Consider the following 16,262-nt stretch of genomic DNA (forward strand, 5'->3'; position numbering starts at 1 on the left):
GTTCCTGGGCTCCCTACTCAAGCACAGGGGCGCATGTGATACACAGTGGGGTAGTGTGAGCTGGGAGCATCCTTTTCACACCACTCCTTTCCATAAGAAACACTAATAGATATGAAAAGAGACAGCCCATGTTTTGACTGGATCAGCCAAAAATATTTTTTTCAAATCATGCCAATATGCACACACTGTAACAACTTGGTAAATATTTGTTAAACGGATGAAAGAATGAATAATGTAAAGATTATTCATTGCTACCTTAGCAGAATATGTGAATAATATCTGTATAGTAATTTATACACAACTTTCTCCTGTACTTTATCTCATTTCATCCTCAAAAAACCCCAATGAGACAACTAGAAACAATTTTCCTCCTATATTTCAGATAGAAAACTAAGATCCAGGAAGATAAAACAATGGGGCCAATGTCACCCAGCAAGTGAGCGCCAGAGCAAGGACAGGAAATATGTGATTTGAACCCTTGAAGGAAGGATTTGCCCATCACTCCCTGAAGAATTGCAAAACTCTTCTCCTGGATTAATAATAATTAATAATAATAATGCAGATATCTGCAGATTCTGAACCCATCCTGTACTGTGAATCCAGACACCTGGATTCTAGAACTACATCTGCCCCTTCCCTGCTGACTGACCCTGGGCCAAGTCACTGCCAACATTCCTGTCTGTCTGCCATATGCAGGCCACATGCACGCACCATCACAGCTCAGTTGTCACCCACGTCATGTGGCTCGAAGTCAAGCTGACACTGAAGGAGCTCAATCAAACGTCTGCTTGGGCTGGCACAAACTTAGCTTCCTCAGGACATCGTTTTAAAAACAATTCTTTGTTCCTAAGGACAAATATCTATGACCTAAGACCGGCGCAAGAAAGCCGAAGGGATGGAGATCCACTGAGCTGGCTGCTTGGGGCTGGCCCTGGGCTTCAGGTAAAAGTGACTCGTAGGCTTCCTGACAGAATCAAGAAGATAAAGAAGAATAGGACTCAAGTCAGATGCTCTACACAGGAGGGGGAAAAATTGCATTTAGCTAAAACATCCTCTACTTACAGGAACAAAGGACACAGACAGTATACAACGGGCAAGGTCCCCAACGTCAGGGTCACCAACACAGGAACTGTTCAGAGCATCATTAACAGAGGCTGCGTTCCAGTCAACAAGGGATAACTGGTGAAAGTAACTAATGACCAGCAAGTTCCACACAACGTAACTGCTACGTAGAAATCTACATGGCTCTCCTCTTACAGAGCTAAACTCTTTTAATATCCAAGGAGTTGAGGAAGGCACCTTCTCCTCTGAGCATTCAAACACAGATAAACGCAACACTATCTTAAAATACTTACAGCAGAAAGAGGGGCCGTGTAAGACATTGTGAACTGGCATAGAATGATTTGTGTAAACTGGCAAATCATACAAAGAGAATGAAGACAATCAAAGCTACACAATTTTTAAAAAATTCTGTCACTGCCTAATTATAACAACGAATTGGAAACATCAGTGTTCCTAGTATTCTCTATTTTCAAGTTACTGGCTGTACTGACTTTATTCTGAAAGACAAAAACATATTTTTTTTTAGTTGGAGTTTTTATTTTTCTAATATCACATGCTCCATATGGTCCCTACTACAAGTGGTAATAGGACCTTGGACTGTGACATTGAATACCTCTGACTGCAGATGAGAAAACCTTTTAACTTAGGAAAAAAATACTCATCACATTTTGATGTAAATAGGAGGCTAAAAATAGTACAGAAAAGGCCGCTTCTCTCTGTATAATACCTTCATTCATAATAAAATCATAGCTAACAGATCCTTTGCATATGAAAACATGTTCCCTTTCTTCTTGGCTGAATTTTACTCAGAAAATGAGACATCTTTCAAAAAGAAGCAATGTTTTTATCTAGTATATATTTTTAAATATTCATTTCCTCTAGTGTATCCAAACATCTACAAAATTATTAAATCTCCTATCCCAAAAGAATATCAGAGTGAAAAAAATGACAAAAAAACAAACTTTTAAAAAGGCAAAGTCCACAGGGCCAGCCCAGTGGCATAGTGGTTAGGTTTGCGCACTCCACTTTGGCAGCCTGGCGTTCGCAGGTTCAGATCCTGGGCGTGGACCTATGCACTGCTTGTCAAGCCATGCTGTGGCCACGTCCCACATATAAAGTAGAGGAAGATGGGCAAGGATGTTAGCCCAGGGCCAATATTCCTCAGCAAAAAAGAGGAGGATTGTCAATAGATGTTAGCTCAGGGTTAATCTTCCTCACAAAAAATAAAAATAAAAATAAAAAGGCAAAGTTGAATCACGTTTCAATTTTTACTCAATTTTACTTTTCATTCAGCTAAGACGGAACTTAAGTAATTAAATAACTTCCCACAAAGAAAAGCTGATGGCTCCACTGGTGAATTCTACCAAACATTTGAAGAAAAAGTTACTGTAATCTTTCACAAACTCTTCCTAAATAGAATAGTAGAGAATATTTTCAAATTCACTCCATGAGGCCAGTATTACCCTGATATGAAAATCAGACAAAGACATCACAGAAAAACTACAGACCAATATCCCTTATAAATATATACACAAAAAATCATCAAAAATACTAGAAAATCAAATAAAGCAACATATAAAATGGATAACCAAGTGGGATTTATCCCAAGAATGCAAAATTGGTTCAACATATATAAATTAGTCAAAGCAGTACACCATTCTGATAGGATAAGGGACAAAACACACATTATCATCTCAATAGATGCAGAAAAACAACACCTTTTCATGATATGAACACTCAACGTACTAGAAATGGAAGGAAACTTCCTAAACCTGATAAAGAACATCTACCAAAACCCCACAACTAATATCATATTTAATGGGGAAGACTCAAAGCCTTCCTCCTGGGATCAGAAGCAAGACACGTCTGTCTGCTCTCACCACTTTCTGACAACTGGATAGCCACATGCAAAAGAATGAAATTGGACCCCTACCTCACACTATATACAAAAAGTAACTCAAAATGGATCAAAGACTTAAATGTAAGAGCTAAAACTGTAAAACTCTTATAAATCTTTATAACCTTGGATTTGACAACAGTTTCTTAGATATGACACCAAAACCACAAGTAACCAAAGGAAAAATAGATCAATAGGACTTCATCAAAATTAAAAAATTGTGCTTCAAGGTACTATCAAGAAAATGAAAAGAAAACTTACTAAATGGGAGAAAATATTTGCAAATTCTTTATCTGAAAAGGATATAGTATCCATTATATATAAAGATCTTACAATTCAACAATAAAGACAAATAATCCAATTAAACATGGACAAAAGATTTTGATCAATATTTCTCCAGAGAACTGATACAAATATCCAATGAGCACATGAAAAGATGCTCAACATCATTATTCATTAGTGAAATATAAATCAAAATCACAATAAGATAACCATTCACACACTGCACACCACAAAGATGGCTCTAACAAAAAAGACTGACAATAACAAGTGTTGGAAAGGATGTAGAGAAATTGGAATTCTCTCACATGCTGATAGGAATGTAATATGGGCAGCTGCTTTGAAATACAGCTTGACAGTTCCTAAAAAATGTAAACATACAGTTATCATATGACCTAGCAATTTCATTCCTTGAGTATAAAACTCAAGATAATTGAGAACACATGTCCACTCAAAAACTTGTACATAATGTTAAAAGCAACTTTATACATAACAGCATAAAAACTGGAAACAATCCAAATGTCCATTAACTGATGGATGGAGAAACAAAAATGTGTACAGATGTACAAGGGAATATTACTCTGCAGTAAAAGGAATGAACTACTGATACATGCTACAGCAAGGATGCGTCTTGAAAATATGCAAAATGACAAAAACCCAGACATAAATTGTCACATTGAATGATTCCATTTCTATGAAATGTCCAGAATAGGAAAATCCATAGAGACAGAAAGTAGATCAGTGGTAGGACTTGGGTTTTGAGAGGAATAGAGGAATGACTGCTAATGGATATTAGGTTTCTTTTTTGGGGTGATCAAAATGTTCTGAAATTACATACTGGTGATGATTGCACAATTTTGTGACTTTTTAAATTGTACACTTTAAAAAGGTGAATTGTATGTATGCTATGTGAATTATATCTTAATTTTTAAAAAGCAGGCAATCACCAACAAAAACAAAAAAGACTGAACTGAAGTGTGATCCATGTACCTCTCTGGATTCAGTTTATTCCTGACCAGGCCACCTTCCACAGTAATGCACACATTATTTGTCTAAGAAGAGATTTTACTTGGCTATATACTCTTTTTCTGGATTTTTACTCTCAAATTTCAACTTTACCAGCTCTATTGTGACCAACCACCTCAGTTTTCCCAGGACACGGGACTTTTGGCACTAAAACTTGGAAAGTTCCAGGAGGCTGGGACAAGTTTGTTCTTGCATGACCTTGCGTCACTTACCTAATTCCTCTGCTCTCTTTTTAAACACTGGTGATACCTCTATTCTGCCTGTTACATTCCTTCCTTCTAACTCTACACCTTCTCCCTCTGCTATTTCATTTGTCTTAAAGGTTTTTACCATAAAGTAATTTCTCACAAATTACTATATCTCATCTCAGTCCCTCCTGAGTTTGAGATATGAACAGCCAACTGTCTTCTGGAAGTTTCAACTGGAGATCTGTTTGGCCACAAGTACATAAGTCTAATGAAATCTAAACTTGCTTTAGTGCCTGAATTAACTCTCTTCTGGATCTTTTCACATCCACTTAATCTCTGGAGCTAAGGCTAGTTGCCCACTCTCTTCTTCACGTTATCATCACATCTAATGAATTGCTGCACTCCGACCACATGACCCGGGGAACTCTCTCCATTCTGCGGCCCCCTGCCCCGCCGGCCTCCCCTGCTTGTTCCTGCTAACTTCCACGACCAAGACCGAGGAGTGGAGAAGTGCTCCTCAGACTTTTTAAATCCGTAGTCACTTAAAAAAATTCAAAAACCCCATAATGTTGTGTCAAATTTCATAATATTATAAATAAAACCCAAAACAAGGCGCATGATGCTTATTTTCTCCAAATTCAACGTCTGATTCTTCAGAGATCCCGACGTAGCCCTTCCTGCCTCCTCTCTCTCTTTCTCACACACACACTCACCCCCACACATGTGATCTCCATCCCCTGCACAACCACACAGCACACGGAAACACACACACTCACAGGCTCCAGCAGTGAGGACACGCTTTAAATGATCCTGGCACAACCTGACTTTCGGGGTCTCAGGACAACTGTCCTCTCCTGCTGGAAGACTGTATCCCAAAAGCGCCACCTACCGAACCATTCATCCTTCAAAATTCACATTTCCTACTGCAGGCTCTGTAAATCCTTCCCCAGCAGCATCAACTCCAAACAGAATAAATCATTTTCTCTTTTTTAACATACTTCTAGTGTTGCACTTATCAGGTAGTATCATAATTTATTTGATTATATAACTACCACCCCCAACTTGAAAGGGAACTCTCGAGAAGGGAATTCTATCTCATTTATCATCGATGCATCTTATCATCGATGCATCTTGTCTATCGATCTGGACCCGCAGAGTAGAAGGTACCAAGTAACACAGTGCAGTCACCTTCTTCCTGTCTACCTACCACTCATCTCTCTCTCCTACTCAGCCACACATTTCAAAAAAGTTGTGTATAGTCACCATTTCCTTTTCCTGACTTCTCAATTCCTCCTCACACCTACAAAAATAGAGTATTTCCACCCACTTAACACGATAAAACTGCTATGGCAAAAGCCACCAGCGACCTCTACATGGCCACACCCAGAGGAGGTTTTCACCTCTAGTTATTCCTGACTTCGTGCTGCATCTGATACTCTTGGGCATTCCCCTTGACTCCCTCTACTGCCTCCGCTGCTGGCCCTTCTGCTCTTCTCAACATTATTCCCCAGCTGGTCGGGGTGCTCTTCCTTCACCCACTCCTCAAGCTCTCTCTGTTATTTCTTCTAACTATATACCCTCTGGTGATGTCATCAACTTTCCCAGTTAACTGAGGGCTTCCAGTTCATATATCCAACCATTTCTGGGACCTACACCCTTGGATAACGCACAGGCACCACAAAACCATGATAAGGACAACCAAGCCCTGACCTCTCCCTCAGCTCTTGAAATGTCTCTGTCCCACATTCTCTGCCCTTCCTGTGCGTCAAGATCTTTCATCTCTCTCTGGACTGGACAATAGTCTGTTCACTGATCTGCTTGCCTCCAGTTTTTCCCACATCACATTCACATTCCATTTTCCCCTCTTCTGCCAAAGCTAGTAACACATATTTTATATACACACACACTTATAATGCAAATTTGACTAAGCCACTCTCCTAATTAAGACCCATTAGTTCATCTTTATAACTAAATGTAGTGTTTACTAAGTTTTATATTTGACCCAGTTATCATAACCAGAAATCTAAGTTCATCCTACAATATTAACCCGAGATGCATTCTTACACTTTCTATTGTCTTCTATTTCATTTGAAATTTAAAAACAAAAAAACCCAAGAAACTAGTCTTTATTGATTTAAAGACACACAAATAGGTTGTGGGTCACAGATTTAAAAACACTGACCTACAGGCTCAAGCCGATCCTGAAGCCCCCCTCAACCTACTGTTGCTCTTTTCCTAACAACCTAGTCAGGCACTCCTGTGGATACAGAGGGCTCAGTTCGCACACAGCACTCTCTACAGAGAACCAGCAGAAATAAGGAATGTGTTGCAAACTTTAAATTTTCCAAGTCACCTAAAGGGAGGTTCACTATTTTAATCAGAAAAGCATAGAGCAAGCAGAGGGATTGTCAGAAAGGAGGATCTAGAGAGACTGTAGTTGCCTCCTCTCGGCCACTCTGCTCAGAGGGGCCACCAGGAAAGTTCCACTAGGCCCACGGTTGGGTACAACAGATTTCCACAATGGAAGTCCATGCACAGTAAAAACAAAACAAGAAAAAATAATGACCTAACGTCTTGTTGGGAAGGATCACAATTGCTCCTTCCTATCTAATAACTCCAATTTAAAATGGACATTGGAACAAGTGGGACCAATCAAAAGGGAACTGCAGTGTGTGGAATATAACATCTTAATAGTGATTCCACAAAGAATATTCCCATAAGTTGCTTGAATCTTAATAGAAGTAAAATGTTTTCTAATGCCTAGAACATAAGATGGAAAGTGGGGATCATAAGTCTTCTGTGAATTATCAAGGTTAAGTTCCATCATCAGGAAAATGGCTTTACAGTAAGATCATTTATAGAAAAAAACATGGCAACATCATTACTTCTTCCAACTTTGCACTTTTTTCAATGTAATTATAAATCATTTCTACTATGGTTAAATCAAAATTATTTTTATTCCTTGAAAAGTACTGATTGAATGTAGAAGATGATATTCAAGAATATTTACTGAGATGAAATCCATAACCCATCTATCGAGACTATTGAAATTTATTTACCAAAATTTTATACCCTAAAACATAAATAATTTTAAATTATTTGTGACTGTATATAATATACAAAATATAAACATTTAAATGTTTTATTTAATTTCGGTCTTTTCCAATGCTAATAAAAATTTGTCATAGCAAAAGAATTACAAAAATTTACTTTTATTCTCATAGCCTTTTTACAATTTTATCACTTTATCTTGGTTTTACTTCAAAGAATCCTCAGATAGCCAAAGAAATCTATAGAAAATCACTCTTAGGACACATTTCTTCAAAGGCTTTTGCTGAAAACCTTGGAAGGAGGCATTTCCCCGGTAGTAGCTACTTGGCTGTCATGGTTATGCCAAGAGTATTGCTGCTGCTGAGACATTTCAAGGAAATGTTTCATTTTTCTTACCAGAAGCATAATTCTATTCAGAAGACTGAATATATCATGTTACTCTGCAGAATTTTAAAGTCTTTACATTTTATCTTATCAAAATTCACACTGGAAACTCAGAGCTTCTTCATTGAGCTTCCTCTCTTCTTCATGCTCCCCTTCCATTGGCCATTTAACTCTTCACTGGCATCTACATTGGGGGTTGCAGTAGCAAAAATAAAACCAGATGGGCAGTTGCTCTTTTAGATTGTCCATTACCTTTAATAACGTGGCATGAGGGTGGGCATCGGACCACCTATGCATGTCCCTTATTGACAGCTCCTCCTTTCTCCTCCTTCTCTCCTTTGCCTCCCCCCTCCTCCCTTCTCCTCTCCTCTCCCTACCTGGCTTCCTTACCTCCCTAAAGTCTTAGGCTTCAGCCCACACCCAAAAGAGACAGAACTGCTGCCACCCTAGAGCCATAAAAATGCGTCCTTTTCCTCTAATTAGCTTTATGCTTCCAATATGGCACTAGAAACATCACTTAACAAAATACTTAACACAGAACTCATGTTTCCTATTACTTTTATCTAATTCAATAGTAGCCTTTTTATTACGCACACACCAGAGTAGCCAGAGTATTCACTCCCACATGCAACGGGAATTAAGAACTCTGTACCCAGTGACGGCATAAGAGACGACATTTTCAGTCAAGAAAACCAATGCCATACTCACGGTGAAGGCTGGCGGGGCTGGCTTTCAGCATTTCTCGGTGTTTTGCAGGCAGCAGGCTTCGCCATGTCCCTGACAACACACCTGGGGCGCATGATAGACAGCACAACGCACTATTAATTATAAAACGGGGAGAACACATCTGGAAATTAAACACGGCACTGAAAACACAGTATAAAGGAAACCTATACAAGCCCCTTCACTGTTAACCTGGAGGCCCCGGAAAAGCCCTTTGAGGTGGGAATCCTTGACTCAGGCTTCAAGAGCTCAACTACACCCAAATAAAATCTGTGCTAGCCTCTGGATTTGACTTTCCTTTTAGCACCAATACAATGACTGTCAGCAGCTTTCCCCATAGAAGAAACACTACCAAACGCTTTGGCGTCACCATAGGAAGACATCCGAAAGCGTAAAAATAGAAACAACTGTTGTGTTGATATGCTAAAAGACAGGTAGGATTTTCTGTGGCTTTGGCTATTTTACTAAAAGATATGGACTCGCTTCATGTCATTCATCACCACACAGGTCCTTCTCTTACACAAAAAGAGGCCCTAGAGGCCTCCAGAAGGCCCCCGTGGCCAAAGTCTCCTTCAAGCTAAGAGGAAGAGTTAGAAGGAAATGTTCATATATTAAGCATGTGTGTGTGTGTGTAAAACAAATAGAGAACATATCTCCAAAATATGAAAAAAAATAGTCAAAGATCTTTGTGCCTTGGTCCTCCACCACACAATAAAAACAAATGCGGAAGGTGGACGACGTCCCAGAGCCTCAAAGGCCGCAGGAGGAGACAGATACACTCACCCTCGTGTTGGTGGGGCTTACAGAGCATCAGGGAGAGTCGCGGGCCGAAATCAGAAAATGCCCCCATCTGAGGCTGTCCTCAGATAGCTTAGATCTTCCTTCAACTCAAAAGCTTGGGACAAACACTGCTCTGAACAGGGAAGTCTGGTTCTAAAGCTGAGACCCCACACCTGAGACTCTGCTGAGTGGAAATGCCCTTAGGACCCAGGATTCTCAAACAGGAATCTGGTCCTGAACAGCTTTCACGGAGGCTGCTTGCAGGTCTGACTACGGGGCTAACACTTAAGGCCAGTGGTGCTGTTCCAGAAGCGGGTCCTGGTGAGGCCGTGGCAGATAAACCATTTCCCAGAGTTAAAAGCTGCGAGGCAAAATTCTCCACTTCTGACAGAAATGGAACAGGGAGACGTGGACACAACACACAGAGACGTGCGTGCGCGCGCGCGCACACACACACACACACACACACACACACACACACACTGCTCAATCCAAACAAAGGCAAGGACGACTTAGAGACCAATGTGCAACATGGCAATCAAAGAAAATGGGGCCCTTTCGAGGCCTCAGCTCCGCCCTCCTGGGAGAAAAGGAGGCGATGAAGGAGACCTGTGCTCAGCCCCTGATGGAGTGGTCAAGAGAGCAGGTCAGAATCATCCGCGGGCCCACAAACCTGTGTTGTTCCAGGCTCCCGGGAGGAGAGGGTGCTGAGGTGCCACGATAGGAACACACAAGAAGGCAGGTGTCAGGCAGAAGCAACGTCCTAGGATCCCTGAGCTCCGAAACCGTGATCCAACTCACCCACAGTACAGCGCCTGGGAAGTTCAGCTTCACAGAACTGCAAACTCTTTAGCAACTCTCACTCCACTAAAAATAGCACAGGCAGCATGTTTAATCTACATGTGCTGGTTTGTGAAAACATCGGAAATATCACCAAATTCGGAAAAATCTGTGGAGAATTATATCTATGAGAAACCACATGCAAACTTCTTAGTTCATTTCTTTTTCTCCCTAACGTTTCAGGTATTTATGCAAAGCTTTGAAATGAAATAATTCTGTCACTTAGACTTTCCCTTAAATATGCTTTTAAGTGACTCTTTTGTAGTAAATGTGGAATATCAGTGAGCACCAAGGGTGGGCTTCTAGGCAAAAATTTTTTTTGAGTGAAAGAGCACGTCTACGTAAGAAAACTCGCATCTGATCCAAAGTACCTGCCCAGTGGTTTTGGATTAGTATAAAGCGGCTGACATACTGCTTCTGTCTGTACCTGCCACAGAATCTTTCAATAAAAACTCTATTTGAATTTCTGAACTTTAAAGTTTTATTAGATAATTAAAATAAGCATATCAATATTCAAAAACAATATATTTAGAACTAATTTAAATATGCTTAATTTATTTAAAATATACTTACTTAAAATAATTAATTTAAAAAATAAAGAGAAAAACAACGTATTTTTCATACTGACATATATCCTGAGCCCAGGACTAGAGTGACCGAGCCACCTATTGAATCTGTCTTTTCAGGGGAAAAACTACTTGTCTCAGACTGCTAATTATTCAACCAGTTTGAGGGGACTCTCTAAACTACGGTAATACATACTCTTACATTTTTTAATTTGACTTCTTTTTACCTGAAATTTCTTCTAGGCAAAAGAAAGAAAAGATAAAAAGCCTATGCTCAGATAGATACAAAAAAGACATAAAAAATTATGATACACTCATAAGATTTTTGTTAGCCTGCTCAGATTAACATTTCTTTAAAATTATAATTGAATTGTTGTGTCTGGCACATCACAGTTTGGAGGGAGAAACCGTAATGCTTTTGACAGTTCTAATGTGTGGAAATTGGTCAGCCCAGCACTTCCCACTGTCTCTTGGGCATTAAACTTATCATAAAAATACAGCACTTCATATTTTAAGAAACACAACAGTGATATCTCAGCATGCTGCGGCTACTAAGAGTCTTTCTCGTGATGGGATTTATTCCTTCAGCCAGACACAAGGAGGCACAAACGCTCACAAGGCTGACTTCCCAGAATTTCTGTGCATTGAGAGACTAGGAGTCCAAAGGGTTGACCTCTTATTCTTTGCAGTGTCTGTAACTACTCAGGGATTTATCAGACATGGACTGCAAACAGTCTTCACACTGCTGTGAGCATTCCCTCATCACTCAAGCACCACTGAAGATTTATGCAAAGGAGACACTCTGCTGCCCCCTCGGGATGCGCCTCCTGGCTCCGCCCTCGCGCTACTGGGTTTTATGAATGGCTGCAATCAATGCCATGAATGGCTGCCAACTGCCCACTCAGCCTCTCAGGCTCTTCCTTGCACGTACCCGGGAGAGGCTGCATTGCCACAAGCCTGCCAATGAGGCTATGGTAAGGCTTTCATCCCACAAACAGGAACTAAATGTGCTTCCAGATACTTAGAGTATGTGAATTAGAAATTCTAAATGCCTTCAAAAGACACAATTGACATAATTACTTTCTCTCTTGTGAGTATCCATTTTGGTGCCTGCAATCACTAACCACCCACCTCTGGCTCTTGCATCTGCAAAAGAAACCCCCAAACCTACTGTTTTATGAAAATTTATCTCAATTTGAACTTCATCTAAATTGTTTTATCTTTCATGACTAATGTTAGGAAACTAGTTACTGTGCACTAAGCTGCCAAGGAGATTAGGAGGTGTTTACATTTTTGTTCTCAATCTTTTGGTTTCTGAGTTTTACTGAGGTTTCTCTGTCATCAATAGCGACAACAGTGACATCCCAGCTGGGCTGGGGAAAGTGTCCGCGCTTCTCCTCAAGTTCTGCGCTCGCCTGCACCTGTCATCAGAGACCTGGGCAGTTAAAATAATGGAAAGTAGAGAAAGTGAGACATTTTTCAAATATACAATCTTCTGATTTGCTGACCACTAATTAAAAAAAAAACAAAAAAACAAAACAAAAAAAATACATAGAAACAAGGAAAAATAGACAAGACGAGACCGCAGGGGCTCTGGAGCAGCTGTTTTCTTCTAAACCTCCCTTTCAGTGTTTAAACCCCTCCTCACACAGCACTAGCCAAAAGTACCTAAAATATACACAAAATCCGTGTCTCCAGCCTGATCCTCTCTTCACTCCTGACATCCAGCTGCCTCCTCGACACTTCCACTTGGACTCTAACAGACCTCTCAAAATCAACATTTCCAAAGCTGAATTCCACATCTTTTCCCAAAACCTGATCCTCCAGCAGCCACCTCCCTCTTGGCCAATGCAAATACATTCCTCCAGCTGCTAAGGCTAAAAACCTGAGACGGGATTCCTCTGTTCTCTTGCACTTTGTCTCCAACGCACCAGGTTGGTTCTACTTCCAAACTACATGCTGAATCCGACCATCGTTCTCCTCCTCCCCTATTGCCCCCTGTCCCGGGCCAGTGTCACCTCTGCTTGGATTCCCACAGGAGAGTTAACTGGTCGCCCGACATTTGCCCTCCTCCTAGGGTCTGTTCTCGACACAACAGCCAGAGGGAGTCTGAGAGAGAAATCAGATCATGACTCCTCTGCTCAAAACCTTGCAACCGCTCCCCACTTTACTCACGACAAATGCAGAGTCCTTAGAATACAGGTCGCCTCTCAGGATTCTCGGAGTCCATCTCCTGCTTCTCCGCCCTGCCCACTCTGCTCCAGCCACAGCAGCCTCCCTGCTGGTCTTCCTCAAACAACCAGGTACCACCTTGCCGTGGGGCCTTTGCACCACCGTCCTTGTGTCTGGAATGCTCTTCCCCAATTTGGTACGACCAATCCCCTTCCTCCACCAAGTCTTTGCTCAAAGGTCAGTTGTTGATAGCTGCTACCCTGACTCTCCTCCTTCCTGCTACAATCTGGTCCCCACGCCCACACATTGCAATGCTGTTACCTTTCTCCACTACTTACTAAATTTACTGCCTCCCTATGCTGAGACAGGAGCTGCTCAAGAGGAGGAACCTCTGTGTGGTTCACTGACATTTTCCAAGAGCCCAGAACAGTGCCTGACACAACGGCCACTCACCACATATTTGTTAAATGAATAAGATAAAAAGGATGAAAAGCTGTAGATTTCAAGCTTGAGTAACTAATTTAACATGTCAAAACATAGTGATTTAGAATAGATTTTAGGTAACACTTTTTTGCAAGAGAGCATATTGCTATAAAATATTTACAAAATATAAATTATGACCAAGTTTTATGATTTGAATAACTCCACTAAATTTTTTTATATGGTTTGACTAAGGTTCACTCTTTTTCTGAACAAGAAAAAAGGTATTTCTCAGCATAGTATTTCTTTGGTGGAAAAGACTCTTTAATGTCACGGTATTGCTTTGAACCAGTGAGATACTCTTTAACATCTAGTGTACTGATGTTTTATCAAAGAAAACTTTAAAATAATTGTATAGGAGGCAATTTCTTAGTAGTAAAGAGAAAAAGTAATCCCTCTTTCTTCTGATTTTTTTAAACAGGGAAGGAAAATAAGAAGAACTTCTGTTTATTTAAGACCTACTGTGTACCAAAATGTACACAGCATATCTCATTTATCTTCATATTACCCTACAAGAGATATGATTGTCCCATTTGACAGATGAAGAAACTACAGATCTAAGAGATTAAATTATTTTCTTAATGGTTAAGTGGCAAGTGTTGATGTTTTAAGAAACCAAGATTTGTATCAAGGTCTGTTTGGAATCAAAGCTAACGTCCTTTCCCTCATTCCAAGCAGCCTCTTGACATTAATACTTAAAAGATGAATGAAAACTAATAAAAATCAATCATGAAGTTACAGAGTCCAGTCTCCTCAGACATGTTTCAATATCATTGATTTCATGATATAGGTACACTGTTGAAACTAGTCAAATAACCCCACATAACTGAGTGCTCTTTAAACATTATTCTAGTATCACAAGACCATTTTCCTCAAATATAACAGCAGGACAGTGACGATAGCAGGGTGTTGAGCTGCCAAATTAGCAACGTAGAGTGACCTTAAGACCAATAGGAAAACTACAGAATGTAGAATGCAAGACAGCTCATCTGGTTCACAGAAAGAGCTTATATAAGAAAAAGAATCAATAAAGATAAACAGATGAAAAATAATTCATTTGCAAGACAAATATAATACAATTGATAAAAATCTCTTCAAATATATTTTTCAAATGAGGTCTTCAAAAGTGGTCTTTTCATTTCAATTCACAAATAGTATTTGTGAATACTATTCTTCCACAAGAGGAAAGCTGAAAAATATTATTTAAAAAAAACGAGTTTTAAAAAATTGCGTATTCATGTCAATTGAACAGGCCCAAATGAGTATGTGACTGTCACCCTTAAGACGAAGAGGGAGCAAAGTCTGCACCAGGAGGAGGGTGAACACTGGTGTGTGAAAGGCCAGAGGCACTGATCTCCAGTCTTCAGGGCCCATTATATCTCTGACACACAGTCAGGGAAAACCCAGAGGCCACAGATGAGTGGTTTTTATTCTAAAAAGACGTGAAGGACAGGCGAAGTTGCTTCCTCATTCTAAGGAAAGGGAAGCCAGCTGGGCACTTTCCACAGTGAGTGATGAGGGCTCTGAACCTCCCCTGAAGAGGCCAGGAAGTTATTCACAAAACCACACAAAAAGTATAGGATTCTAAAGTAAAGGTGATAACAAGATAAAGGGTCATTACAGAGATTAATAGGTGAATTTAAATTTTGGAAAAACAAATTTTTCAAAGACTGATAAGAAAGAAAATAATAGGTAAGAAGTCAAGTCTTGGTCTTCCGGATTATTCAAACCTAGGCGGTTTATCATCCCTGTGTCTCTGGAATGCTAACAGGCTTGGCTCTACAAGGGCCTCATACCGACTCGACATTTCAGAAAACAGCCAATTAACCTCTTTTCATGCAAGCTACTATTTCTGTTAACACAACCAGTTTTCTTCTCCATTCAACAATTTTTAAAACAGTATACAAACATACGGGTTTATATCTGCTCCCTCCCCCCTCACAGTGTCCGGTTTACATTTTTCTACTTGATAACCTGTGTGCCTTCTCCAAAAGCCTGCTGCCTGCAAAAACAGCACAGCTCTGAAAACATCAAGGCTATCAGAAATGTCCTGCCACTAAACCTGCAAGAGAGACCTTCTCTTCATTCCATGGAGGGGGAAAATCTATCTGGTGAGAAGCAAGGAGTTTCCAGAGGGAGGAAGCAATCACACAGCCAACATGGCAGAGGCATCAGATAAAGTGAGGCCTGACATCATGTCTTCAACTCTCCAAGACGGAAGAGTCGGGGATCACATGGAATTGGTGATGTCAACATGGAGACGGAGAGTGTAGACAACGGCTGGAAATGCAGATGAAAGCTGAGATGAGAAAAGAGGAGTGAGGAAGGAAAGGTGGTCTTCTTCATATTCACAGGCACAATTCCGGGTGAGGGAATTAGCCTTGGGAAAGGCACAAGTCAAAAGTGCTGGGGATGGGGTGGGGGAGAGGAGAAGGGTGGGCAGGGGAGGAGAGGAGTTTAGTGAGGGAGCAAAGTTGCTGAGGAGATAGAGAGGGGTGGAAGGAAACAAACAGGTAGGGGATCAGTTCCCAAAATGTCTCCTTTCATTTGACCATAAGTGCTATCTCCATTTCCTCCCAAAAAGATTCCTGCAGGATAATGCTCCATGAGATTCATTTTGGAAAGGTTTTAGAGAGTGAACATCATCTCTCCACCTCTCCTTGTGTTTCCACCTCAGCTTCTAGAAGCAGAAGCTTTTGCTCAAAACTCCTCCCCAACTCCTACCCAAACCAGGGGTGGGGGTCTGTTTGAGGGAGCTCTCTCCTCCAACCACCATCCACCAATAGTTATATTTCACTGGTGAGAAGGGTTACC

General features: G+C 40.5%; 1 protein-coding gene across 1 annotated transcript in view; it reads right to left on the bottom strand.

The window, feature by feature from the left end:
- The window catches only part of RIMS1 (regulating synaptic membrane exocytosis 1), a 445,223-nt gene that overhangs the window by 360,542 nt on the left and 68,419 nt on the right, over positions 1-16,262 (bottom strand). Inside the window, 1 exon segment of the mRNA XM_058554050.1 lies at positions 8,596-8,676. Coding sequence (XP_058410033.1) covers positions 8,596-8,676 — 81 coding nt within the window.

The sequence above is a fragment of the Diceros bicornis genome, chromosome 14 (assembly GCF_020826845.1).
Source record: "Diceros bicornis minor isolate mBicDic1 chromosome 14, mDicBic1.mat.cur, whole genome shotgun sequence".
Classification (NCBI taxonomy): domain Eukaryota; kingdom Metazoa; phylum Chordata; class Mammalia; order Perissodactyla; family Rhinocerotidae; genus Diceros; species Diceros bicornis.